The sequence below is a fragment of the Megascapheus bottae genome, chromosome 27 (assembly GCF_031878675.1).
Source record: "Megascapheus bottae isolate mThoBot1 chromosome 27, mThoBot2.hap1, whole genome shotgun sequence".
Taxonomy (NCBI): Eukaryota; Metazoa; Chordata; class Mammalia; order Rodentia; family Geomyidae; genus Megascapheus; species Megascapheus bottae.
The window spans coordinates 5660732-5687460 of record NC_143535.1 but is presented as its reverse complement, the minus strand read 5'-3'; the positions used below and the strand labels follow the sequence as shown (position 1 = coordinate 5687460).

Genomic DNA, 26729 nt, shown 5'->3' with positions numbered 1-26729 from the left:
TCACTACCTTCCAGTCCTTGTGACCGTCCTGGAGAGCTAAGGGTGGGTCACGGCTGCCAACTGTCCACAGCAGAGGGCCTTCAGCCTTGGTGCTCCACGGGTCTCCTGGGAGCTTGCTGGGCCCATGGGCCTTGAACCTGTGAACCTTCAGGGCTTTTGCGAGGCATTGAGAAGCCAGACTAAGACCTCTGACCCCAGGACTTTTTCAGTTGTCCATTCAGAGGGTGAAGAGGAGACACCTCTGGTACAGACAGCCCTGAACTTGCTTTTGCTGGCAGATCGAGCATTCTGCCTGAGCATACAACTGAAAACAAAGGAGACCAGAACACCAGTGAGACCCGGACATCTTGTTCTTGGACTTAGAGAAGCGGGCAGGGAAGTTACAGGAGGGAGGCGGCAGGAGGACAGGCGACCTTGGGGTGTCACGGTGAACTTGACAGTTCCTTCAACTTCCTGCCGAGGGCCGGCTGTCTTGGGAACAGAGGTGGACAGCCAACAGGAGAGGCAGCCACCGTGGTCGGGTGGCCACAGTGGGTTCTGGGAAGACAAAGGCAGGCTTGGAGCTGAGAGGGTGGAGATGGACGTTGGGCATTTTGTCTCAGCTGTCCCGCTTGCTCTCCTCTGGGCCCCGTACAGCGCCTCCATGCCAAGCACCTGCCCATCACCCTATGCCATGTGACAGAGACAGCGCCGATCATGGGTGACCCCCATCGTCCTCCCGCCCCCTCCGCTCTGACACACCTGTGCTCACAGCTCATCCTCGCTGACCTGCCTGAGAGGGGGAGAAACAGACAGGCAGTGGTCAGCAGGAGGGAAGAGTCCATGGCCCCCAAAACCAAGGGGGACCCACCGTCCCACCCAGACTCCCCCCGCCTCAGTTTCCCCAGACAACACTCACCCGTGCTTCTTGCCGCCCCCACAGCGGAATCTTTTACCTTGGAAAGGAAAAGGCATGCTTGTTTCCATTGGCTCGTTTTCTCAGTTTGGTTTTGTTTTGGTCCAGGAGATCCTGGAAGATCCAGCTTTTCCAGTCTCCCTCCATCCCACCACCGCCACCGAGATGTCAGCTTGGAGGCCACATTTGACCGCCTCTCTTTATCAAGGGCTGGACTGTCCAGAGCCCAGGTCTGTCAGTTGGTCAACAGGCATGTACTGCAGCAGACCTATGGTGGACTGTGTGTTGAGTAGCAGCTGAGACCAGCAGCCATGGGTCCCTAGCCAGAGCTGGGGCACAGTAACTGCTCACGGTGTGATTGGAGATGTCCTAAGCTCAGGGCCACCTGCCTCCCACACCTGAGTGCTCCACCACTACTCGGCTCTTCCCTCTAGGAATGGGGGTTCAGACGCGCCCGCTCCTCTCAAGGTGAGTCTGACTGTCCCTCTGCTCCATGCTGACAGTGGCGGCATCCTCGCAGTGGTGCTGAGAAGGTTAACTGGGCTGAGGTAAGGCTTGAGGTCTGGGCAGTGCCATCTCCTCTGGACAGCCTGGCCCTGGCCTTTGTCAGTGCTCTGCTCTTTGCAGGGCCACTAGAGGGCGCACAGGAGGCAGAGGGAACCTGGCATCCAACAGCATCCTTCCTGCATCCCTCATCCCCATCCTGCATTCCCCATGCGGCATCCTGTATCCCGCACTCCTCATCCCCCACCCCGCGTCCTGCATCCCCCATCCGCCCCCCAGCCAGCCTCCCCTTCCCACTTACTAAGCAGGATGAGCAGCCCCACAATGAAGGCCAGGCCAGCGAAGATCAGGCCCCCTTTGCGGACAGTCTCGTAGTCTGGAGGAAGAAAGGTGCCATGTGGGTGTCCCTTCCTCCAGGCGCCCTCCCATGGCCCACCACCTGGGCCTGTGGGGATGAGGGAGCAAGGGGGAACCTGTGCAGACCCAGGGCAGGGGCTGTGGGCTGGGCGGATGGGCGGGGAGCAGGGGCCACCCCACTTACCATACTGAAAGGGGTCCACAGCCTCTTGAGAGCTTCCACCTGGGGAGGGAGCCAGGGACAGGATGAGGGGAGCACCCCAGAAATCCAGTCCTCCCTCCTCAGCCAGCCTCTGGGGAGAGGCTGGATAAGCAGGGCTGGTCAAGGGCCGGGGGGGGGTCGGGGGGGGCAGGCCAATGGGGCATCTCTCCACCACTGCCTGCTTTGACCTCCACAGGGCAGGATCCCCACAGTCTGGGAAGGACTTTCCTCCCCCACCCAACCTCCCGCCACTGGGAGGATGCCAAGGAGCAGAAGATACGGCCTCCCCCCTCCCTGCAGTACATGAGCCCCAGAGTCCAAGGTCACACAGGATAGGGTGGAAAACAGGCTCAGCTCTTCCAGGGAAGCCGGAGGCAGAACTGGGCTTTCCCCTGGACTCTGCAATCTCAGGTCGTCCTCAGAGGGGGGTGTGCAGACTTGAAGAGACAGGAACATTAACACAACGGCCACACAGTCTTAGCTCATCTGCCCCGAGAAGCACCAACACTATCCCGGTGTCATTTGTGAGAAAATAGAGGCACAGAGAGGGTAAGTGAACCAACTAGAGTCACACAGCAAGGAAACATTCGGGTGTTCTCACAACAGCAGGCGGGCAGGAGTCTTTGCCCATCAATGCTGTCTGACCTGCCCCTGCCTCCTGCGCCTCCTGCTCAAGCCCCTCTTGGCACCAAGGAGCAAGGCCCACCCTGGAAGAATGCACAACTCAGCAACTGCCAGGCTGGCCTGAACTGTGCCCTGGGCAGTGGGCAGCCTCGGGCCCGCTGAGCCTCAAGATCCTCCACTAAGAAACAACAAGTTGGAAAGGGCAGTGCCTGTGGACTTCAGGTAGGGTTTGCCCGGGAAGTCCAGAAGCCAAGGGAAAGCAGAAGGGAAAGTCAAGGGGGCCTGGACCCCGGGCTCCAAGCAGCAGTGGGCTGTCAAGGTGTCTCCCCAGATCCGACTCAGACACCGTTGGAAGTCACACAGAGAGGGAGCCACTGAAGCTGGACCCAGCGAGGCTCTCTCTCCACACCAGAAAGCAGCTCTTCCCATGTCAGTTGGCGAACTCCTTGCCCACCCATGCCAGCCAACAGCCACTCACTACCACCCACCAACACCCACTCATTCCCACCCATGCCCACCCACACTCACCCATACCCTCCTCTTTCTAGATCCATCCAGATGCCACTTCTGCCAACACACACCCCCATTCTGTATCCTTTCTAGTCACGGGACTCTGATGGACTGTCACCCCAAACAGCTGGGAAGGCAGGGACTGTCCACCTTCCCACCACTCAGAGGCCAGCCAGCCCAGTGAGAGGCAGAAAGGGCAAGCTCAAGGAGTCAGGAGAGGCGTGAACCCCCAGCATCTGCTGTCACCCCAAGATCACCAATCACGCCACTTTTTGGGGTTAAGGGAGGATCGTCCTTCACAACACAAGTCATGTTAGAGAGAGGCAGGCAGGGGGCAAGAGGGGGAAGAAGGGGGGGGTCCCACTCGCCCCCCATCCCAGCACCAGTCCCCATTCACACTCATACACACTCACCCTCACTCTCTGGCAACCCAGGCACAGCCATTTTCCTGCGCCCGCGCCCAGCTGCCTCCACTTGCAGATGTGTCTGCGGAGGGCATTAAACATTAACCGTGCCAGGCAATGTTTACCCCGCACGAGCAAATGCGGGCTGGGCTGGACTGAGGGGCCACAGGAGAGGTTCCAGGAGGCGCTGCCTGGCTCTCCTGCCCCTCCCAAAGGAAATTTCCAGAGAGAAGGCCAGGGATGAGTCGGCAGTGGATTCTTCCACTGGCCTGAGCAGCCGCAGATGGGCTGGTGGGGAGACACGCAGGGCTCTGGAAGCACTGGGCGGTGCACTCAGTGGTGTTGGGGTCCCCTGGCCCCCCAGCAGTGAGCCCCTTCACCACTTTGAGGATGTCACTGGTACAGACCAAGAGGCCTGGCCCATCTCACTCCCACTGCAGCCCCCCAATCCCCTGACGGGCTCAGCCTCCCAGCCCACCCCGACTTCTCTATTTATCACCCAGGCCCAGTCAGTCAGAAAGACTCAACCCTGCCCCAGCCACTTCCACACAAGCCAAACAGCCCTTCCTTGTGGCCTCTTCTGAGCCGCACCCTAACTCCCCACCAGAGAGGATGGGGCTCTTGCTATGTCCTGGCCCCTGAACTCCCTTGCTCCATTTCACAGATGAAAAAAAAAAAAAAAAACCAAACCAGAGACACCCCTTTCTGCCCCTGGAGAGAGTTGTGCCATGATCTCACTGGCAGACCAGGGAACTGAGCCAGGGAGGCCACACTGAAACTCAGCCTGTGATAGCAGCAGGGCTGCAGAGCCCAGGTCCTCAAGGCTACTAACCCAATGTGACCTTCACATGACACAGTGGTATCCAGGCTCAGGGCCCGAGGGCTGTCTCCCTGAGAACCAGGGAGTCCCTCAAGGAATGAGGGATGAAAGACAGGTGGGAAGGTAGACAGGGAGATGGTAGGGATGTATGGATGAATAATAGATAGATAGATAGATAGATAGATAGATAGATAGATGCACACATACATATGTATATATGTACATATATACATACATAGATGATAGATAGGACAGATGTTACAGACAGATAACTAGATAAGAAATATGTTATAGGTATCTAAGTAAGATAGATGATTGCTAGGTTGGCAGATAGGTAGATATATAGATAGATGATGGATAGATGATAGATGATACAGATAGATAACTAAATAAGATAGATGATATAGGTAACTGAATAAGATAGATGATAAGTAGGTTGGTAGTCAAACAGACAGGTAGGTAGGTGGGTAGGTAGATAGATAGATAGATAGATAGATAGATAGATAGATAGATAGATAGATAGATGACTAGATAAGATAGATAATATGAGTGATTGAATAAGATAGCTAGGTAGATACATACATACGAAGACAGGTGACAGATAATACAGATAGATAACTAGGTAAAATAGATGATATAAGTAACTAAATAAGATAGATGATAGCTAGCTAGGTAGATATATAGGGGATGGGTGGTGGATGGATGGATGGTGGATAGATGGATGAATGGATAATGAATGTGCAGACAAATGGATGAGGCATAATGGATGGATGATGGATGGACAGGCTTTCGTGGAGGAAGCAAAGTAACAGCTGCATCGCTGACGTGGTGCCAGGCCCTGTGCCAGGCTCTCCACAGAAACTGAGTCCTTGGTCTTCATGCGACCCCACAGGGTAGGGCATGTGGGCCATGGCCCCCATTTTCTGAGGAAGCATTGCCAAAGGGCCAGCAGCTATGACTTGAGGTGGGGGATTCCACTGATGGCCAGACAGACAGACAAGGAGGCTGCTGGAGAAATCTGTGTCCTGGCCTCTGTCAGGGAGATGCCGAGACCCATCACACACTTGCCTCTCCTGCTGGGCGTCGTCAAAAGCCACAGCCTGGCGGAGGGATGGGGCTAGGGCTGAGGGCAACTCACCCAGGTACCACCTGTCCATGGCGGGCGCTGCAGGCTGGGCTGGAGGCACAGGAGAGCCAGGTGCGCTGCTGCTGGGGTGTCCTCCCACACTGAGTGGAACTGAGCCCGGTAGGAAGATTAGGCCCGGAGGAGGGGCTGGCCAGGGAGCCCAGGGCCTCCCCTCCCTCCTTCCTTCCCCTCACCTGCCTAGGCTGGTTAGGGTGAGAGAGGAGAGAGATTGACGGGCACCGCTGGCCCTGGGAGCCAGTGCCCTGCCCTGCTGCCCCTCTCCCAGAGCTTCATACAGACAGCCTGGCCCCCAGAAAGCAGGACAAGAGGGCACTGACCAGACAGAAGAAGACAGAGCCCCAAACTCACTTTCCCCCAGCCTTACAGCTGGTGGCTCTGAGAGAGACTCCAGGGGACCTGTGGGTCCCGAGTCTCTTCATCCCCTTCCCAGGTCTGTTTTCAGGCCCATGTGTCAGGCTTCAAGCCCTTGCTTCATAGCTGGAAGTCCCCCGAGCCTGGACAGGCGTCAGGGAGGGCAGGGCAGAGGCACTGTTTCCTGTCCTTCTGCAGAGCGATTCTGGGGGCTCCTGGGGGCCCTGTCCTCCCCCACAGCAGAATCTCACAGCCACAGGGACCAGCCATAGCTATGATATCACATCCGCCCTTTGAGTCCTGAGTACTTGGCACCTAATGAGGCCTCTGAGGGCTACTGGTGCCAGGGAGCAGACAGAAGGACACACTTCCAGTGCCAGGGGGAGCGCAGCCTAGCCCACCCTGCCATTCAGAGTCCACTGGAGCCAGCCAAGAGCCAGGCCACCATGAGAGGCCCATGGGTGACCCCTGTATCTATCCTGCCTTGGCCGTGCCAGGATGGACCAGAAGGGCAGAGCCTGGGCGTGCTGTGTCTGATTTCTGTGCTTCTGCTGGCCTGAGGAAGTGCTCTGTATGGAGGCCTTTCCACCTAGCAGGTTCTCTGACTAAGCTGAGGTCCATCCCGGGGTCCTGAGCTTGGCAGCTCTGACTCCAGGACTCCTGTCCCCTTTCTGTCTATCCACGAGACCAGGAACAACCCTGCCACATGGCTCTGCCACATGTCCCCAAGTGCAAGCCTGCACACTGGCATAGCCTAGAGCTGCAGAGCCCTGTACATCAGGACAGCCCAGAGCTGTGGGGCTCTGGGGAAATCCCTGAAGAAGTGGAAGTGCACGGTTTTGAGGCCACCTGGGACTTTAAAGTGACCTGGCACAGGCATCTCACCGTGGTGAGAGCTCAGTTGTATGGCCACACTCTCCCTCCCTGCTTCCTCTGTGAAGGAAAGCACCCTGTCCCAAACAGCAACCCTATGCTAAGAAACCAGCTAGGGGGACCTCCAAGGCCACGCCCTCAAACCCTCACTAGCAAGAGGGTTCACTCACCTGCTCAAAGCCAAGTCAGTGCCTAGAGTACAAGCCAAAGTCCCGTGAGGGCTGGACTAAGATTGCCTCAAGGGCCTTGTGCTCGCCCCAGTGACCTTGTGTTCCTGATTTCCCCCTCTGTCACCCTGTTTTGACCATCCTGGTCCCCTGATGGGCCTCTAACCTTCCAGAGTTTACTCCTGCCCCCAGGACTTTTGCACAGGTTGCTCTTATTCCACAACTTCAGAGAGCTCCTGGCTGAACTCGTAGAGCTGGGACACTGTCCTCATAGGTCTAACTGAAAAGACCCTTCTTGTCACCTGTGTCTAAAAATTTCTCATCACCCCTTGTGACACACCAGCCCCCTTCTCGGCTCTCCTTTTTCTCTGTAGCACCATCTGACAAGTTCTGTGTTTTCCTTCTCATGTTGGTCTTCCTCTTATCCAGAAGGGGAGATCCAAAGACAGCCAGGACCGCTGTGCTTGCCTGGTCCTGAGTCCCCAGGGCCTGCGATGGCTGGGAGAAGACCTTTGTGAGATGAAGGAACCAGCCACAGAAAGCTGACATCAGAACCGGGGCAGGCCTAGGACAGTCCTCTTTCCAGGCTATGGACCAGCACCCCACCTGACCTACCACTCCCCCAGGGTCTTCCTGAGGGTCTCCTTCCTCCCATTGGCACCCCATCCCTGTCCCACCCCTGCAAGCTCCTCCCAGTCCTGGAAGCCTGGCTGCTCACACTCTGGGTGAGGGTTGTGGAGAGCAGGCCCTTTCACCTCACTCCTGCCCAAGCTTGCTGACGTCCCCACTCCCTCCCCTGCCTGCTGAGGCCATCACCAGGTCCTAGCGGGCCCTGGGGGCCAGGAGCCCATCCCTGAGACATCGGAATCCCCTCGGAGAGGCCCTAGCCCCTTTGCCCTGAAATTTGCCCACCATGCCCAGCCCATGTGTGCATCTGCTGGCAGGAGAGGGGGCTTGAGAGTTGGCTCAGCCACAAAAACAAACCCCCCTGTGTGTCCTGGCCCTTCTCAGCAGGCTGGAGAAGCCTGGAGAAGGAAGGTCTGGGCAGGCCCTGAGGAGGGGCCTCATCTCAGGGCCGAGTGGGTGCAGGACCAGGGGGTGCAGGCAGTGTGTGGACCCAGAGGGGGCTGTCTTCTAGGCTCGGGGAGCAGGGGGTTGGGGGGAGGTTCCTGTGCAAAGTGGGATGGGAACACATACCTGGCAGACAGGATTGCTGCTGCGGCTGCAGATAATATTCTTTGGCCTAAGAAGGTTCTAGAACAAGACGGTCATTCTCCCACTCTCAGTTGAGCCCTCAAGAGACAAGGCTACTCACTGCAGTCCTCCCCTGGCTCCCCATGGGGTGGAGGCCAAAGGGCATCCAGCTGTGCCGCCAAGATCCCAGGGGCCTTCAGGGTCTTTGGGGAGGGGAGAGGTAGACTCCACTGCTCCCCCACTGTGCCTCTGTCTCCTCCATGCCGGACGCCTCTGTGGCCAGGTTTTTAGCCAGCAGGGCAACAAACCAGGTTGGCAACCTTGCACTGGTGGGGTAGAGAGGTGATGGGATGGGCCAGCCAAGCAGCTGGCCTTCATCTCCTGGGGCTCCCAAGATGGGCTGTTCAGCCCCACTGGCCTGGCTCTGCAGGGGCTGCCTGTCACTGTCTGTGACCCCCAGTTGAGTTTCTCCTGGTGTCAGCCCAGCAGCTAGACAGCAGCTTCAAGAAGAAACAAAAACAAATCCCACACACATGCCCACTGCAGGGAACGTGGCAGGGCCCCTGGGTCCCTGAGAGGCACTGGCTTCTCTCTCCTGCTATGGCCACAGAAACCAGTCCCTGGGGTCTTATAGGCAGCCACTGGGAGGAGGGGGGCCCTTGGGGGTCCATTCCTTAAGTGTTGGCTCCAAGATGGCCCGAGCTATGGGGCACTGAGGTCCTGGGAGCCGCCAAAGGGCAATGTACTCCAAGACTCAAAGTCACCAGGCCGCATCAAGGGCAAAGCCATTCCACCTGTCTCCCCCACCACGGATACCTGGCCACAGCTACATTCTTGGCTTGTTGTTAGAGCTTACCTCTGGCCTTGACTGGAACCAAGGCCATTTCTCAGCAGCTACTGCTGCCCTCCCTGCCAGAGCCACCTTTATCCTGGTGTCTGAAGGGTGGCTCTGAGCCACCATCTGCAGGAAGACCTCTGGGGACAAGCCCATCCTCATCAAGCTTCCCCTCCCTCCTCTGACAGGGTGCAGACAGCTCTGATGTAGCTCTGTGACTACCAGCATGGTTGTTTATCCACTGTCTTCACTGAGCCAGGAGCCCAACTCTGTCCATCTCATACTCTAAAGAATTCCAAAGCTGGGCTCCCCTCCTCCCCGCCCCTCACCAGGTGGGCTCTGTGACCCCTATGTTACCGAGGGCAGAAACTGCAGGTGACTATGGACAAGTCAGAACTTGAACCCAGGCCGGCCAGGTAGAAGGGCTGAGACAGGATGCCTGCATGAGGGCCCTGGGACCCCACATGAAGACCCCGTGAGTCCACTGGGGCTCCTGGGCTTCCATGGATCCTGGGGTCACAGGTAAGCAGGAGGAAGGACAGGATGGGGAGGCTGGGGTCTGCAGAAGTCACACGGGTTCAGTGCAGGGATAGCGGGGGAGGGGCGTGAGGGGGTAGGGTCCACCTCCAGAGCCCTCAGGACACCGGACGACAGCATCACCTGCCTCACCATCACACCCTGGCAGGTGCCCACTGCTGCGCTGCCAGCGGTGGAGCCGGGGCAGGTTTGCACTAACCGGTTTGACCCTGGAGCTGGGCAGGGACCGCCATGAATCACCCTAATGGAGGGAGGGGAGGAGCCCTCCTGAAGCTCCACCCCCTGCCGGGGCAAACACAGCTGACCTTGACCTTGCTTCCCCACCCCCCTCTCCATGCAGGCGAGGCAGAGCAGCTGGCCAAGGTGGGGTGAACCAGCCCCAGCTGGAGAGGTCCCCTGGGCCCAGGGAACAGAGCCCTCCCTTCCCCCAGCACCTTGGGGTGGGCCTTGGCCAGGCACCCCACCCTCTTCTGTCCCTGCTGCTCGGGCTGCCTCTCACCCTGTGTCTGTGTCTCTTCCAAGAACAACTTGGCAAGTGCTAATGTACAACCTGCAAAACACGCAAGAAATGGAAACCAACCCAGAAGAGAGAGGCCAGCAGCACCTGGGCCTGCAGCAAGCCCCGGGGGGACTCCACGGAGAGCCCACGCCTCAGCCCTCAGGCTTAGGGGGAGCTGGAGTCAGAGCTGGAGTCAGGACCCCGGCGCTCACTGCCCGAGCCCAGGAGACGCACTGTGCCGTCCCTCTCTGGGCAAGAGAACATGACAGGGCTGCAGAAAAGGAGCTCATGGCTCCTGACTCCAGCACAGCTTCCCAGAGGAGGGGGCATCGGAGAGGACAGGGTGAGAGCTCCAAGCACAGCCTCAGTGACCCACCTACGTCCCTTTCCCAGGTCCTCAGGGTAGTGGGCTGGACCTGAGCCAGGACAAAGGCTGGGACTTGCTCTTCCAGGCTCAAGGGATTTGTCTTCACCAAGATGGAACCACCTAACGCGCAGGTGTGCTGTGAGCTGAGCCCTGGTGGCTTGGGGGAAGGGGAGATGGAGCAGGGAGGAGGAGGGAAGGGGGCAGAGGGGTGCTGGGTAGAGGAAGGGAAAGGAAGGGGGTAGGAGGGTGCACAGAGTGGAAGGGAGAAGGGCACAGGGGTGAGGAGAAAGCTGGGTGGGGGAGGGGAGGGCACCGGGAGAAGAAGGGGGGTCAGAGGCAGAGCTGGAGGCTGTGTAAGGAGAGCCCAAGTAGCCACACACCTCCCCAGCGGCCATGTATCTTCCTTCCTCCCTACCACCAAGGCCAGCACCTTTCAATGTTAATGGTTGGAGCACAAGTACCAAGTACTTTACTTGTAGAGTGGTTACGGGGAGCGGGAGGTGGGGGGGGGACGGAGAAAACCCAGCAGCCACTTGGGAACCATGAGGCTTTATTGTTTTCTGGTGTGGGGAGGATGGGTCACAAGACACAAGAGCAGTCCTTGGGGGGGGGGGCAGCTCGTTGTGGTTCATTTCCAGGGGACCACAAAGGACGGGGCGGGATCTAGTTGGCGTTGTTTCTAAGCATGACCTTCTTTCTTGGCCAGGACTGCCCAGGTGCACTACAGCTTCTACCACCTCCACCACTCCCACCAGGACCCCTGCCAGGCAGCCCCGGTGTTGGGGGGGTACCCTCCTCTCCCGGCTGCCCCTCCCCTCTATGTCCAGACAGGGTAGTAGGGCTCCAGAGTTATTGCTCAGAAGATAGGGAAGGGGCCAGGAGGCCCTGGACTAGAGATTTCTGGGTGTTCCCCAAAGAGCCAGGGTAGAAGAGGAAGCCCCAAGAGGAAAATGACCACAGTTGAAGCTAACAGCCTGCCTATCAGTAAGGCTGGGCTTCCTATTACTAGCACCTTCGTGGAACCTCCAATTGCTAAGAAACCCTCTGACACACTTGGGGCAGAGTGGAACAGGTAGGCTACTCTCACCCCTAAGTCCACAGAAGGGACTGGGCTCGGGGAGCTGAAAGGGCACAGAGGGGGGCAGGGAGGAGCCGATGGCGGCATGACGTAGCTCCTGTCCGGGAGAGTCCACTGTCCACGAACACAAAACCACCCATGAACACGTAGCCACAAAGAGCACAGGCAGCAGACACGTAGATGCACACACAGACACAGCGCGGCGGGGTGGAGGAGGAGGGGACCAGGCGGGGACCAGGAGAGGCACAGGGACACACAGGTCTTCTCCAGGTGGCTGGCCGCAGGTTCCGGAGGCTGAGGAGGGAGAGAATTTCAATTCCTCATATCCTCGCTTGCTCCTCTCCCTGCCCTCAGTACAACCTCTTTGTCCCAAAATACCCAAAGCCCCTGTACGTTTCTCCCGTAGTTATTCACTTAGGAGAAAGCGGCTTTTGAGAAAGATCTCAGCTGTTTTATTTTTGTGCCACTGTGAATGGAACTCAAGGCCTCACATTTCCAAGGCAGGCTCTCTACAACGTGACCCTGCTTCCAGCCCCTCTTTGCCTCGGTCACTTTGGGGTAGGGTCAGCCTGGCTTGGGTCCTCTCCTATTTGTGCTGCCCTGTGTGGGGAGGCGTGACAGCCATGCACTTCTGCACATGGCCACTGACTGAGGAGAGTTTGTTTTATTGTGTTTGTTTCTGCTGCTGGTACTGGAGCTTGCACTCAGGGCCTGGGTGCTGCCCCCAAACCTTTCTGTGCTCAGGGATCACGCTTTACCACTTGAACCACGTGTGCAACTTCCAGCTTTTTTCTGAGTAGCTAAGGAGATAACGAGTCTCATGGCTTTTCCTTCCAGGGCTGGCTTTGAACAACACAATCCTCAGATCTGAGCCTCCTATAGGCCTGATCCACTGGGGCCAGCTCCAGAGCCCCCACCTGCGGAGCTGTCCTGAGGATACATAAGCTCTTAGGCAAGAAGTCAACAGAGACATGCACGTCACCAGTATCCCGAGGAAGCCACTGTAAGAGAGAAATCTCTCTTATTTACAATTTAAGATCAAGTTAAACTAGAAAGCAGGGACTCTGGCACCCCCTACAGTGAGAGATGCAAAGGACAGACACACACATGTGCATACACACACACACACACACACACAACACACACACACACACACACACACACACAGTGCCTGAAGCCAGCATGAAAAGCAGACCCATGAAGTTTCATAATCAAATGTTCTTAAAAGGCCACAAGCTACTTTGTGGTCTGTCATCCAGAAGCCATTGTCTTCGTGCCATTGTGCATTTGGGGTGTCTGCCCACCTCCCCCCAATTGTCTGCATGAGCTCCAGGCTGAGCCTGGAGCCCAATGCTTGCAACCCAGGTGTGGGGACAGGTGTCTCAGGACTGCATAGTTCTTTCGGGAGTACCCTGAAAGAAGGCCCCAAAGAGCCGCCATGCCCAGTGGAAAATCCACCTGAAGTCCCTGGCCGGGACCCAGGAGGAGTGGACCGGGCAACTCACCTTCCCAGCTGGAGGCGGAACCTCAGTTCTCCGCCTTCTGGGGCTCAGCTGCTGGAAAGAAAGGCAGATGGTGTTGAAAGGGGGTAGAGACATTGATCCGGATGCCCTGTACTCACAACCTGCTTTGTGAAATGGCAACACAAAACAACAAAGACAAATGGGGGTGGTCCAGGGAAGCCCCTACCACAGGCACCCCAAGCTGCAGCCACACCAGCCTGTGAGTTCGAGTGGCACAGGTCCTCGCCCTGCCACCTTGTGATTGCAAGAACTAGGACCTGGGTCCCTGAATTGTCTCACATGGGTGCTGACCTGCTGGGGCTGAGTGACGTGAGATGGGGTCGTGGCTGTCACTAGCCTATTTGGAGCCCTGAGGGGTGGCCCCACAGAGGCTCTGGGGGGCCCTCTCCCCACACGGAGCCCCGCCACGGGGCACCCTCTGCCACCCCCATCCCACCCAGGCAGGCAGGTACCGTTGGTGGTGATGAGATTCTCCGCTTGGGCTTCCTCATCCCCCGGAGCCCTGCCAGGGGGAGACCAGGGGTCAGGGGGGTCCGGGCACAGCCAGGCAGGCCAGGCTCCACGCTGGGCCGCGGCTGCCTGAGACCCAACCCAGGCATGCAGGGTGGAAGGACAAGTCTAGACACAGTGGGGTCACAGGGAATTCGCACACCCCCTTTCTGGGATGGCTCCCAAGAGAATGGAGTGCACAGTGTGGCTCTGGGCCGTGGGGACAGAGGAGCACGATGTGGTGTGGGCACAGGGAGTAACCAGTGTTGACACTGCTCCAGTGACTGAGCGAGGCAGGGACAGGGTCCGAGGATCCTGAGAGGCCACGAGGCCATCTGTTTCCTCTCTCCCAGCCCAGACTCCAAACAAAGTGCCAGAACCTTCCTGACCAATCCCCTCCCTCTCCATTCAACTGGAGAGGTCCTCAAAACTTTGATCCCTCCTTTATCCTTAAGTTGACAAGTAATTCTCGAGTTCATACTCTACCCACAACCAACATATTCTCCCTCCCCACCTCTGTCTCTCTCTCTCTCTTTCTCTGTCTCTCTCTGTCTCTCTCTCTCTCTCTCTCTCTCTCTCTCTCTCTCTCTCTCTCTCTCTCTCTCTCTCTGTCTCTCTCTCTGTCTCTCTCTCTCTCTCTCTCTCTCTCTCTCTCTCTCTCTCTCTCTCTCTCTCTCTCTCTCTCTCTCTGTCTCTGTCTCTGCTCTCTCTGTCTCTCTCCCTCCCTCTCCCCTCTCTCCCTTTCCTCCCTCCCTGACTCTGTCTCTCTGGGACAAGTCTCCAAGAGAATGCCCCTGGCCCTCCCTGCCCCTCCTAGTGTCACACTGGTGAACGCAGCCCTCTCCTCCTTACCGGGGCTTCTGATTGAAACTGCATTTGCACCTGCGACCTGCAAAGCAGAAGAAACCATGGAAGATCGTAGCGGACCTGGGTAAGTTCAAGGCCAGGCTCCTGGCAGGTTGAAGGGCGGTGAAAACACTTCCTGTGGACCTGCCCAGTGCACCCTGGCCGGCGTCTGCGGCAACCTAGTCTACCCAGAACTCAGCGGCTGGGATGGCCCAGCACCACATGGTAGAGTCATCCCCATAGATGCCCTCTGCAGACCCGGCGAGTGTGAGGATACAGCCCCCTTCTCAGAGCACGCTGGGGGCAGCGCCTGCCTCCCATGACTGACTGTCTCAGCCCTTCCTGCCTATGCTCGTTTCACCCACGTTTCCTCTGAGCACGCATCACTATTTACTGAGCACTTACTGTGGGCCTCGCCCTGCACAAGGTCCTGGAGGAAACAGAGGACAGAGGCCCCCACCTGCTCGGCTGCCACAGAGAGCAAGGGACAAACCGACTTACTAAGGATCAGGAGAATCCCAACTGAGAACAGGATCACAGCAAACACCAGTCCACCAATCCTCAGGGTCTGGTAGTCTGCCAAAGGAAGCAGGGCCAGAGATGAGGGCAGGGCAGAGCCGGCAGGGCATGAGACCTCCTTTCCTGGACAGGGCTGCCCTCATTCCCCACCTCCTGCACCCGGACCTGCTGGGGCCACTCACCATAATGAAAAGGGTCCTTTTCTTTCTCCTTCTCAGTGGCTGCAAAGGAAAACAGACTGTGTGGAGAGGAAGGGGGCACGCTGCAATTATCCCTCCTGCCTCTCAGGTCTGCGGGAAGGTGAGATGCTGGGGGTTGCACGGAGGGAGGGGGGTGCTGGGAACCAAGGGCAGGAAAAGCCTGCAGCTTCATTCATGGAGCGCCCATGTTGTGGCACCTTTTGAGTCTTGCACTACCCCTCCGCCCCCAGTCTAGCATCTCTTATGACAGGCAGGGAAACTGAGACTGAGACCCAAGAAGGCCTCACGACTGGCATCGAGGTTGACAGATAGTTGTCAGTTTCTAGTTAACTGAAGGAAGGAGTGCTTGAACAGCCTTGATCTTTAGGGTCCCCAAAGGGCCAGACTTTTCTCCCAGAAAAGCCCATGTCTGCCATCTTGGCACCACTACACCCTCAGGGGCTCTTACCACTGGCCAGGATAGTGGGGGCCAGCAGGCTGCAGAGAAAAATCAACACCAACTCCATGGCGTCTGGGGACAGAAGGAGGAAGACGTTACACCCTACAACGTAGCTCCCCACCCAAACACACACACACCCCAACCCTCAGATGCCGGAGCCGGAGGCCAGCTTCACGCTGGGAGCTCAGGGTCTGAGGAGAGACCAAAGCTACAGAGGCTCTGGGCCTTCTGAAAGTATTATTCCAATCAATACAATTACTTAGAACAAGTAACAGACACTACAACTGACCCATGTCACAGGGCATAAACTTAATGATTACACTCCCAAAGGAAGCCCCGGGGCCAGGGCCATGAAATCCTAAGGCCCTCGAAATGGCCACCCTGTGTACTGTGGCCATCTCCAGGTCATTAAGATGAGGACTTCTTGGCCTGGTTCCCACAGCCAACATCAGGAGTTCTGTTTCATATCAGAGACAGCAGTAAATGAACATCTCAGGCTGGAGGCATGGCTCAAGGGGTTAAGCAACTGTCTAGCAAGTATGACGTCCTGCGTTCAAACTGGGCCTTGCTACACTGACTCGTGCTTCATCTTTGGAATGCAAAAGCAAGGGGTTGGTGGTGTGGCTCAGGTGGTAAAGCATGCCAGCCAATGAGGAAAAGCATCAGATAATGAGTTCAAATCCTTTTGGTCAGGAAGGAAAGAAGGAAGGAAGGGAGGGAGGAGGGAGGGAGGGAGGGAGGAAGGAGGGAAGGAAGGGAGGGAGGGAGGGAGGGAAGGAGGGAGGGAGAAATAAATGCAAAAGTCAGTCCTCTGCTTGCTCTGGCCCCCCAACAGGAGCTGGCAGTCCCATTGATCGTCACCTCTCGGCCACCAGGGGGCAGAAGTTGGCATCCCAACCTTGCTGGGCCCAAGGCCTACAGCCATGCAGAAAAGAGTGATGTCCCCTGACACTCCAACAGGGACAACCCCGCTTCAGCTGTTTGCATTACAGAATCCAAGGCTAACTTGATAGCATGGATCTTTAGGGTGGGGCTTCTGTGTTGTTTTTCATTCTGACTGTGGAGGACAGTGAATGCCAAGCTAAAGAGTTCAGCCCTGTCTTTGTGTTCTTTGTGCTCTAAACATTTCTGATCAAGTTACAGTGTACCGAAAGAAAGATCTGTCAGAGATTTAAAAAGTGGCCCAGCTCGCATCTTCAAGCTGCTCCTAAACCCTGGAAGGCACCACTCCATTCCTCCCCCCACCCTCACCCCAGGTCTCTTCTGGTGCCCCTTGGCCGCTCAGCATGCTTTGAAAACTCCCAATGGTGGGACAGCTGGCATCAGTCTGGCATCCAGTGGCCAAGAACAGACACAGAGCCTCTGCAGGGACACGGATGTCTTTGTCTCACTGTTCCACCAGGGTACTATCCTCCCCCCCAGCCCCGTCCCTCTCTTCCTCCTCCCAGGAAGAAAGTTCTGTGGCCTGGGACTGGCTGGGGTGAGAGGGGAGCTGAGGAGGGGTGAGGTGATCCATGTTATTTCCGGGCCCAATGTTTATGGAATGCCAGGAGGAGAAGAGGCAGGAATGTCTGAATAAAGGACAAGATGGGCCTAACTAGGTGGGGCTAGGAGAGGGAGCTCAGGCTCTGGAACATTCCATGGACTCAGACTTCCCATTAGAACAGCACCGAGATGAATGCCAGTGTGATACTCACGCTTGTAATCCTAGCTACTCTGGAGGCTGAGAGCTGAGCGTTACGGTTCAAAGGCGGAAGAGACAGGAAAGTCTTAACTACCAGAAAGCTGGAAACGGAGGCATGGTAGTAGAGCACCAGTCTTGAGCAAAATAGCTAAGGGAGAGCATAAAGCCCTGAGTTCAAGCCTCAGTATCAATTCAACAACAACACTGCCTTGAGGACCTGGGCCTTTGCCCCGGGCCCTGAGAACCTGCTGGCAGGGACAGGGCACCTGAGACGTCAACTCTGGGAGTGAGGACCCCTGAACCTCTGCATTCCCCAGCTGCTCACTTCTTTAGATAGTTAGGCTATGCTATGTTGGTTTCTTTTAGTGCTATTGCAGGAGTTTAATCTCAGGGCCTGAGCGCTGTCCCTGAGCTAGTTTTCTACCACTAGAGTCAGAGTTCCACTTCCAGCTTTTTGGTGGATTCTTACCAGAGATAAAACGTCTCAAAGACTTTTCTGTTCTGGCTGGCTTCAATCTATGATCCTCAGCTCTCAGCCTCCTGAGTAGCTAGCTAGGATTATAAGCGTGAGCCACCAGCAACCAGCCCATCCTATGCTTAGAAAGAGGTTCCATGTTTATCCACTCCCTCTCTTGTACATGACGAGGAAGCATGGATCTCCACAGTCCCATGTGCCTTGGCGCAGGTAAACAGCCATCCTGACCAGCCGTGGGATTTCCACATCCATTTTCCTCTCTGGTTCTCCTGCCCTGTGGGTGTGTGTCAGTCCCTGCTGCACATGTGTGCAGAACACAATCAGATGTGCTCTTCCGGCAATTATCTCTCCAACCCTGAGTCACATAATTTCACTTAATTGCTGGGTGAAAAACTGCTCAGAGAGAGAAGCCAGGGGATGGTACAGCGATGGGATTCTGAGTCCATGCAGTGGTGAGGAACGTCAGGGCACCCATTCCAATGTGCAAATAACTCAAGAATACAAGAGATAACTCCCCGTGGAAGACAGAGGCTCCAAATTACCATGAAAGCCCATTACCCACCTCTGGCTGCCCTCCGCTGCCTTCCTCTACAACAGCAGACGTCTTTAAGTGCCTCGCCCTGCTCTGTCCTGGACTCGGATGACTGCATAGCCAGTCCCCTAGAGGGTGCTGGGTTTACGTCCTCGCAAGCTCACAGCTCTCATTGATGCTTCAGTGGGCCTGAAGTCAAGCTTTCCTTCTGTGGTATATGTGTTTATTGCTTTTCGACCCTGCCTGTATTTTCTCCTATTGTTTTCAGTGCCGATCATCCGCTTTCCACCTTCTGCCCTGTGTGTGTGGGTCTAGCTTCCTGTCTTTGTACATTCTGTTCCTGGTACTTAGCACTCCCTTTCCTTCCCTGTTTACTCTAATTCCCAACTGTGACCACGAGAGAGAGAGGGTGGGGGGGGGAGAGAGACAGAGACAGAAACAGAGAGACAGAGGGAGAGAGACAGAGAGAGAGAATGAAGCTAAGTGCTAATTGCTCACGCCTGTAATGCTAGCTACTCAGAAAGAAGAGATCTGAGGATTGCAGGTTCAAAACCAGCCTAAATCTGAGAAGCTCTTATCTCCAACTCACCAGAAAAAGCCAGAAGCAGAGGTCTTACTCAAGGGGTGGAACTTAGGTTCTGAGTTCAAACTCCAGTTACTGGCACCAATGAATAAAGGAAGTGTGTTCTAAGACAAACAATATAAATTTTAAAATCAGTTGGAAAAGCAAAGCCTGTCCTCTCTCCCCATCTCACCACTCCTGCACCGGCTCGCCTCCTGCACAGGGCCCAGGCCACGTGTCCGAACCTTCTGTAACAGTTCGGGTGTCTTTAGTTCCTGGCCCTAAAGCCAAGAGCTAGCCAAGCCTTTTAAAGCTGCCTTTTAAAATAAGTGCTTTGGGTTTGGACCAGAGGCCAATGATGGATCTGTGGCCTCCGAAGGGAAATGCAACCTGTTCCCTCAATCAAATAAACAATTAAACATCAATTCTTCTGTTTAATAGACTAGCTTGGAAATGGTTCCTCCCCCCCCCACCCCCCAGCCTCCTATCCCTGACACACACAAAGTCCCAGAGAGGAGCTGGTGAGGACACAGGATGCAAATCCTGGAGGAGAGGGGAGAGCAGAGGGTGGGGTTCTGAATTCCCAGCCTTGCCCGGAAGGCAGCTGGGCAATGGCACCCGCTGCCACCCCAGATGCTGCCCCCACCTCTTCAGAGTTCCCTCCAGTCTCCAGTCCCAAGGCTTTCAGGCCTTGCAGAGTCCCCCTGAATAGCCCAATGCTTGGGGTTCTGCCCAGCTCTCCCCATTTATGAAGAGAGGCCTGGGGCTGTGTCGGGCATCCAGGTGGCCCCTGGCTGTTTCTCTGGAACTGACACCCAGTCTGGCCACTGTACAGGGTGGAGTGGGCCAGGCACTGCTACCTATTACAGCAGGACTTGTTGTTTTAACCTTTAGCTTTAGCACTTGCTTCTGCCAAAGCCAAACTTGGCCACAGGCAGAAAAACAAAGAAGAAGGAAAGAATTGAGCTGGAAGGGAAATGAAGTTTCTTCCTCGGGAAGGAAAACAGTTCACAAACTCCCAAGCCCAAAGCCCCCCAGAGCCGGCCCACTGGCAGGTGCAAGGGTCCCTGTTACAGCACTGGCACTGCCAATATGACAGTCTTGGAAATAAATACCAGCCCAGGACCCCCCCCCACCCTCTCTGTGGGCTTCTCACAACAGCCCTGGGAATAGCAGGACCAGAGCACAGCTGCCAGAGTGTCATGGCATGAGACTCGGCCTTCTGCCAGCAGCAGAGTCCAGGGCACCTGCTGGTCCCAGGGGGTCTCAGTCCCCCTCCTGTGCCTAGATGGGGGGCACAACTGCATAGAAGATACACTGTGGTCCAGGCAGGCTGGGTGGGTGTGACTCTGCCTGGCAGGGACAGGTCACTTTCCCTTCCCACATGGCTGGCGATGCGCCATTCAACAGAAGCCAGAGCAGCAGCCCCAGCGGCAGCTGCTGGGCCAGGGGCCCAGAGGCCAGGCCCACACTTCACCGCCCGGAGGCGAGCCATGTGGCTAGGGATCTGCTCTCACATCCCACTCCCTCCGTTCCTCGCAGGCTGGGGTCTAACCCCCAGGTTTCAGCAGATAGTCGTCCTCATCTTGATTTCCAAATTTCCTGCACAGCAGCAGGCTTGCCTTACCTCAGGGTGGGAGGAGGGGAGCTACGGCCTGAGCCTGTTTGTCTACTTCTGACGTATTCCAACCGTGTCCCTTCCCTCCCCACTCTCAACCTCCTTCCCCTGACCCCACAAAGCCAAGGGTCCATATCTCATCCTGTAGTACCCCTGTGCGTGCGTGTGTGTGTATGTGTGTGTGTGTGTGTGTGTGTGTGTGTGTACATACCTTGGAAGGTAAGTTAGCCTCCAGGTATCTCTGGATGGATGTAGCAGCTACTCCATGAACACTGATGGATGGATGGATGCATGCATGCTTCAGCATCAATTTCTTCAAGTTACAAAACAATAGATGTGGGTTGTGTTTGGCAAAGTTTAGACATTCTGAAGCACTTAGGCACCCTCTTCTCCGCCCCCCCCAAAAATAAACCTCAGTCCCTCACGTCCTCATTTCTGCCGTCTGAGTCAAATCCCCAAATTGGAAGATGTATCAGCCTGCCTCCGTTGACTTAAGGCCTCAAACCTTTCCCAGATGCAGGAATCCTGAGCAATACGTGGGAAGACATGGCGGGGGTAAGGGGGAGAGGAAGAGAGCTGAGAATTGAGGACAAGGGTACCACACCCACCAGTGATGAAGAGGTCTCTTCGCACATAATTGCAGAGAATCTGGGGGGAGATCAGACCCTTGTCTTGAAGTGGGGTGGAGGCATGTCTGTAAGGGAGCGGAGCCTTCGGGATATGGAGAAGTGGAAAGCTGGTGTGACTGGGCTTGTGGGAGGAGCCCTGGGTGGTGACGTCACCGCAATGTCATCAACAGTGAGACAAGTTACCATCGTGGCGGTGGGTGGCATCTACTATGTGCTCAGCACCACAGTGCCACTTTACCCGCTCAAGCTTCAAGCTCTGTGACTCAATAGAGGCTCGGGAAAGTGAAAAGCCAGAAAGCTCCAGAATCCAGAATCACAGCCCAAGTGTGTGTATGTCTTCCCTAGGCCACCATTCTCTGCTCCACAGCCAGGACCAAGGACAGGAAAACCTGGGGTCTGGCTGAGCACCCAGAGAAAGTGCCCAGAGAGGCCACTGCAGCCAGATTACACCTGTCATTCACTGGGGATGAAAAGCCAGGGGCCTGGAGGTGACGGGACCAGAGCTTCCAGATCATCAAGTACATGGATCAGCCTGCAAAGACGCAGCGAAGGAAGGGACCAGGACTGGTGAGAGACAGCAGCTGGGTGAGGAGGGGAGGTGTGTGGGAATGTGCGAGCCTCGAGTCTGGTGTGGAAGATTATGCATGTGTGAGGAAGTGAGCCCGTGGGTGCACACGGGTGTGAACTGGGGGTCTCTCCTGTGAAGGAAGAGGGTACAATGACTTCCTGGAGATAGCGTTGAAGAAAGGGTTGAAGGGGCAGCCCACCCCCATGGCTCTTCCTGAGCAGGAGGGGACTGGTGAAGGCTGGGGGGGGCGGGGGGAGAGGCCTTGGGTAATCCACAGGAACTGCTACACTGCAAGAATGAATAAATTGAGACTTTGCCTCTGGTCTCTCAACCCAAGCCTAGCTCACCCTGTAGCGGGGAATGGTGGAGGAGAGGCACAGTTACTCCCCTACATCTCCTCCCTTGCTCTCCCCACCCAAATCAGGTATTTGAGCTGGAATAAGGCCCAGCTTGGTATCCGGATGCACCCCCCCACCCCCGCTCCAATTCCCCCCCCACACACATAGTTTTTGAGACAAAAGTTTCCCATTGTGGATTCATGTTTCCCAGGTCAGAGCTTCCATGCCAGGAATGCCTTGCTTCCCATTAGGGCCAGGGCCAGGCCAGTGTGGGGTGTCAGCCCCTGGCATCTTGTGTTGCAAACGTCCAGCCAGCCAAGGTTTCTGGGGCCAAGAGGACTTCACAGACCCACTGAATGCCATGCCTGGGCCTCTCTCCTCCAGAGGACATCCTTCAAAAAGGCCAGCCCTTTTGTGTGCCCAGGCAGAGCAGACATGACGGAGCCCTGTTCAGGAGGGCTGGCTCCCTCTGCCCAAGAGAAGCAAATCCTCGGGGTCTCTCAGATGCCACCTGCCCCATGGTGGAAGGGGAACGTTTTCTGGTTTCCCAGTATTAGGAAGCAATGAGTCCATCTTGGGACGTGGAGAGAAAAGGGGTCTCTTTCAAGAAGGTACACTCTACCCAAATGGAGAGGAAGATGTCCTTAGAGGTCATCACTGCGAGCCAGGTGCAGTGGCTCATGCCTATAATCCTAGCTACTCAGGAGGCTGAGATTTGAGGATCTGTGATTCAAAGCTGAGATCTAAGGATTGCGGTTCAAAGCCAGCTCAGGCACTAAAGACTGTGAGACTCTTATCTCCAATTAATCACTAGAAAAGGGAAAGTAGGGCTGTGGCTCAAGGGTAGGGCGGTAGCCTTGAGCTAAAGAACTCAGGGACAGTGCCCAGGCCCAGGAGTAGGGCAATAGGCTTAAGCTGAAGTGCTCAAGGGCAGTGCCCAGGCCCAGAGTTCAAGCCCCATGACCCACAAAAAATAGACATCATGCTTGAGACTCCCAATGAGCAGACCTGAAAGGAGGTCTAAGTTCCTGAAGGATTAAGAGTTACTGGTACACACACCCAATTTGCCCTTTTTCAGAATTTACCCAAGGGCCAATTCATATCCGAAAGGACACAGGTGGAATGAATGCATTTGCCCTTGGGAGATGCAAGGTTCTGATCAGAGCTGAGTGGCTCCTCAGTGCCTCCAGACTCTGTGTCCTTGGGGTCAGCCAGGGCTAATGGTTTGCTTCCTCTGGGGCGATGGGTGACTTGCAAGCTGAGGAGTCCCAGGGGCTGTCAGGCGCCCTGGACACAGTCCAGCAGAGTCCAGCTGACTGGGGATAGCACATGTGTGTGCTGAGACTTATGGGGGGATACAGTAGGCTGAATTGCTGGGGTCCAGTGAACTGTTCCTTCTCCCCTCTCCTTGCCACACTCTAGGCTCATCTTAACAAGTCTGCCACAGCAGTACAGGCTTTGAATGTCTGAGCCAACAAGGGGGCTCTCACATGTCCCTAGGAAGGAGAGCCCCAATCTCCAAAAGAGATTCAGACCAGAAAGTGGGGGATCCAAAGTCCTGCCTGACAGCTACATGAGACACAAAGGGATAGGCTCTGTCAGGGCCAGGCCAGCTGTGCCACTAGTGAGACGGAGGCCCCAAGCCTCAATTTCCCCACCTATATCCTGACTAGATTCTCCTTCAAGACCCCTGAGAAATCTGATTCAGAAGCTAGAAACTGTCTTTCTCATCTCTGCTGTGTTCCCCAACAATTGACAGGCGGACGATGATTCACCCAATTCACCGAATGACTGAAGAAAATGGGTTCTCCACCAGCCCAAATAGTGAATAAAAACTAGGAAGGAAATTCTTCTTTCTGGCACCTGCCCCGGAAGGACCAGAGAAGGCCCAAGTCTCACATAAGCTCCAGTCAGCCAGGGTTCCTTGGAAAACCTGCTCTGGCTCTCCAAAAGCACTGATCTGGCTGCAGAAGTCAAGCCGGAAGCAGGAAAATGTGACTTGGTGAGGGGGAGCGGCCTGAGCCTCAGACACAAATCAGGAACCCTAACTTCCCTTTTTGGGGCTCCCCTCCTCCCAGCCCATCTTAGCTCTGGGGCACGGTAGCAGGAAGAGCCTGGAGCCTCAAGGAAAGGACAATTGAGCATGAGGAGATGTCTATGCCCACACTCAATTCTGGCACCTGTAAAGGAATCTGGAGGTGCCCTTTCCTCCATCTCCTGCTACTGTGTGTGTGTGTGTGTGTGTGTGTGTGTGTGTGTGTGTAAGCATATGTTCATGTTGATGAGTGTGAATGCACACAGAATGAAGGCATGTGCAAGGGAAGCACGTTAGGTGGTGTGATATGGTGTGTTAGGTGTGTGTGGTGCAGATGTGGTATGATGCATGTGTGTTCATGGGTGTGTGTGAGTGAGGGTGTGTTAAGGGGGTGTGTTGTGCTATTCGTAGCATGTGCTGGTAATGCTTGTGACAGTGTGTCAGGTGGATGGAGAGGGACAGGGTCACCTGTTGGAAGTGGGAGCCAGATTTCCAGGGTCTCCTCTTTCAGAAGCCAAGGATAACCAGTATCCAGGCAACCATATTGGGGGAGGGGAGGTAATAGGGGAGGGGAGGAATGGGCAGAAAAGGCAGGGAGGCTGAGAACTGGAGGGGTTTCCATGGCAACCACCAGGCAGGTCACGTGCAAAAGGCCAAGTTGTGAAACAGAGACACACATTCAACATACACAATATGGCCAAGGTGAGGGTCCTTTCGCAGAGGGTCTGGGGCACCCACCAATCCAGCCACCAACCTGGAAAACCAGGCTGGGCCAGTTGCAGGAGACAAAGGAGGCAGAGACTGGCCACTTTTCTAGAGAAAAGCCTCCAGGAGCCACAGGCCCTGGGGTCTGGCTGGCCAGACTCTGCGTTTCCAGCAAGGTTGCTCTACCACTTGTAAGAGCAGAAGAGAGCTGGGAGCCACAGGCTGCCCTTCCAGAGCTAGGGGAGACACAAAGGGGGAGGTGCCACCACCGGGGCCCCACTGGGGAAAGGTGGGAGTGGGGGACCCACCAGAGCTCCTGGAGCGCAATCAGAATTGCAGACAGGAAGGAGGAAAGGGGTGATGCACACTCACTCGGGATCCCTAAGCCTTGCCGCCAGCTTCTTTGCCCACAGCCCAGCCCACACCCCAGACTGACAAACACCCAGCCAGCAAGTTCCATTTTGTTCTGTTGATGTGTCCACACTGGCACTGGGCCACACTCGCTGCTCTGATCATCCCAGCCCTGCTCCGCGAGGGTCCACACTTGCACGTAATAAAGGAAAACTTCTAAACAAATGTGGGGGAGGAGGGGCTGCCCTCTTGCCTTCTCCTGAAACCCCAGCCCCAAGCTCGGGGCAGCAATGAGAGCATTTCCCAGCCACCGCCATCACCCCAACATCGCCTCCCACAGCCATAACCCGACAGCCTCCCTTCCCAGGACCCTGCTACTTCCGACGCCCACCCCCTTGTTTACAGCCCCCCAAATCCACTCGGGCTGCCAGGCGGGAGCGGGGGGGAGGAGGCCGCCGCTGCCCCAGGCCCGCGCGCGCGCGCGCGCACCACTGGCACAAACAAGACCCGTGGCTCCCAGCGCGGGGGAATCGGACCCCACCCGAGCCCCCTCCCGTTGGAAGAAGGAGCAGCCTTGGCCCACGTCCCCAGCACTCACCTGCGCGGAGGGTCCCCCAAGCCGATCCCGGGAGGACAGCAGGGATCGGAGGCGCGGGAGTGGCGGCTGGGGGCAGGGCGCAGGGCGGTGGGCGCGGCCTGGGCGCTTTCCCGCCTCCGGCAGCTCGAGGGGGGGCGGGCCCAAGGCTCACCCGAGGTGGGGGGGATGCTCCGAGGATGGATTCTTGGGGGGCCCGAGGTCCGGTGGCTTCTGGGAAGCGTCCCCCGCGCAGACCCCTCCCCTGTGCGCGCCGATTTTCGCTCAGCGCAGAAGCAACAGGAGAGGCGCGCGGAGGCGGCGGCCGAGCCTGGGTCGGGGTTGTGGCTTCGCCTTTTTCCTCCGGGGAGGGTGAAAGGAAACGCTAGGAGGGTGATCGAGCCTTCCCCAATACGGTAAAACACGAGGAGACCTCCCGCCCCAGCCTCCGCAGCCCACCTAGGTGCGCGCCCTGGAAAGTAGGGTGCATGGCCCGGTCCTGGGCGCGCGGGAGCCCGCTTTTATCACAGTTGTCATTTGCTACTCAGCACGGGCGTGGCTCTAAGGGGTGTGGCCTTCACCTGTACCGCAGGTTCGTTGCCTAGATCCCCTCTGCAAGGCCCCCTCAACCCTAAAGCCCTGCCAAGCGGTGCATATGATTTTTCAGCCTAGCGCCTCCCCCTCCCCCATTCAAGATGACAGACTCTGAATCTGAAGAGCTGCAGGCCTCCGCCTCCTCCCTTGAGGGGACCTCATGTTAAGATCTGGAGTCCGCTTCCTCCCCTGGGTGGACCAGGATGCCCCTCTGCCCCCAACACACACAGTGAGTGTTCCATCCGATGCCTCTGGAACTTCTGAGAAGGAATAGAAGCCAGCCACTGGCAGAAACCAGGAGGACAACCCAGCAGGTTCCTGTGTAGGAAGCCTTACTCGTAAAGGCTGTTGCAGGAAGATGTGTGCTGGCATTGGATGGGGCTGGGGGTGCCTATGTCTGTGGTTGGGTACAAAGCAGCTGCCCAAAGAGCCTGTGCCTCTCTAAATCTAGGTGGAGTCACAGGGAACCTTTATAAATCTGGGGAAGATGGCTACTGCCAGAAGAAACCCAGCCCTGAACCCAATCCCTCCAAACTCCTGGGCTTGTTTTCATTTTTTGTGAAATTGAGGAGAGGAATGAGATCATCCTGGGGTCCCTGCTGGCTCTGGCTCCAGGGTGGAATTATTTTCATAAGTGGTCTGGTGATAAAACCACAAGGCAGGAAATACACGGGAATTCCAACC

General features: G+C 56.3%; 2 protein-coding genes across 8 annotated transcripts; both read right to left on the bottom strand.

Annotated features, from left to right (window-relative positions):
- Positions 1–332: 332 nt before the first annotated feature.
- Positions 333–5660, bottom strand: Fxyd2 (FXYD domain containing ion transport regulator 2). Of its 4 annotated transcripts, none has more exons than XM_090319417.1 (6): positions 5455–5660; positions 1941–1979; positions 1701–1775; positions 899–935; positions 742–772; positions 333–537 (listed from the first exon to the last, which is right to left on the bottom strand). In XM_090319417.1, the coding sequence occupies exons 1-5, from the start codon at positions 5471–5473 to the stop codon at positions 748–750; spliced, it is 195 nt and encodes a 64-aa protein (XP_090175543.1). In that variant the 5' UTR covers positions 5474–5660; the 3' UTR covers positions 333–537; positions 742–747. The 4 variants fall into 4 exon arrangements, with proteins under 4 accessions (XP_090175543.1, XP_090175542.1, XP_090175544.1 ...); XM_090319416.1 differs by lacking the exon at positions 5455–5660 and adding an exon at positions 3506–3695; XM_090319418.1 differs by lacking the exon at positions 5455–5660 and adding an exon at positions 3111–3485.
- A 5159-nt stretch (positions 5661–10819) lies between these two features.
- Fxyd6 (FXYD domain containing ion transport regulator 6) lies at positions 10820–25775 on the bottom strand. Of its 4 annotated transcripts, XM_090319420.1 has the most exons (10): positions 25476–25549; positions 20463–20564; positions 18661–18758; positions 15390–15452; positions 14924–14962; positions 14724–14798; positions 14229–14265; positions 13340–13389; positions 12870–12920; positions 10820–11658 (listed from the first exon to the last, which is right to left on the bottom strand). In XM_090319420.1, exons 4-9 carry the CDS (start codon positions 15445–15447, stop codon positions 12892–12894), a joined length of 288 nt encoding a protein of 95 aa, XP_090175546.1. In that variant the 5' UTR covers positions 15448–15452; positions 18661–18758; positions 20463–20564; positions 25476–25549; the 3' UTR covers positions 10820–11658; positions 12870–12891. The 4 variants fall into 4 exon arrangements, with proteins under 4 accessions (XP_090175546.1, XP_090175545.1, XP_090175548.1 ...); XM_090319419.1 differs by lacking the exon at positions 20463–20564 and having other exon boundaries at positions 25476–25561; XM_090319422.1 differs by lacking the exons at positions 18661–18758; positions 20463–20564 and having other exon boundaries at positions 25476–25775.
- Between the last annotated feature and the right edge of the window lie 954 nt (positions 25776–26729).

Coding starts and splice junctions, on each gene's coding strand:
- Fxyd2 (XM_090319416.1), bottom strand. CDS start 3,536: ATGGCTGTGCCTGGGTTGCCAGAGAGTGAGG. Junction 1,776..1,940: donor TGTGGACCCCTTTCAGTATG/GTAAGTGGGGTG, acceptor TTCTTCCTCCAG/ACTACGAGACTGTCCGCAAA. Junction 773..898: donor GGGGGCGGCAAGAAGCACGG/GTGAGTGTTGTC, acceptor TCCCCCTCTCAG/GCAGGTCAGCGAGGATGAGC.
- Fxyd6 (XM_090319422.1), bottom strand. CDS start 15,447: ATGGAGTTGGTGTTGATTTTTCTCTGCAGCCTGCTGGCCCCCACTATC. Junction 14,963..15,389: donor CCCCACTATCCTGGCCAGTG/GTAAGAGCCCCT, acceptor TTTCCTTTGCAG/CCACTGAGAAGGAGAAAGAA. Junction 14,266..14,723: donor TGGGATTCTCCTGATCCTTA/GTAAGTCGGTTT, acceptor TCTGCTTTGCAG/GTCGCAGGTGCAAATGCAGT.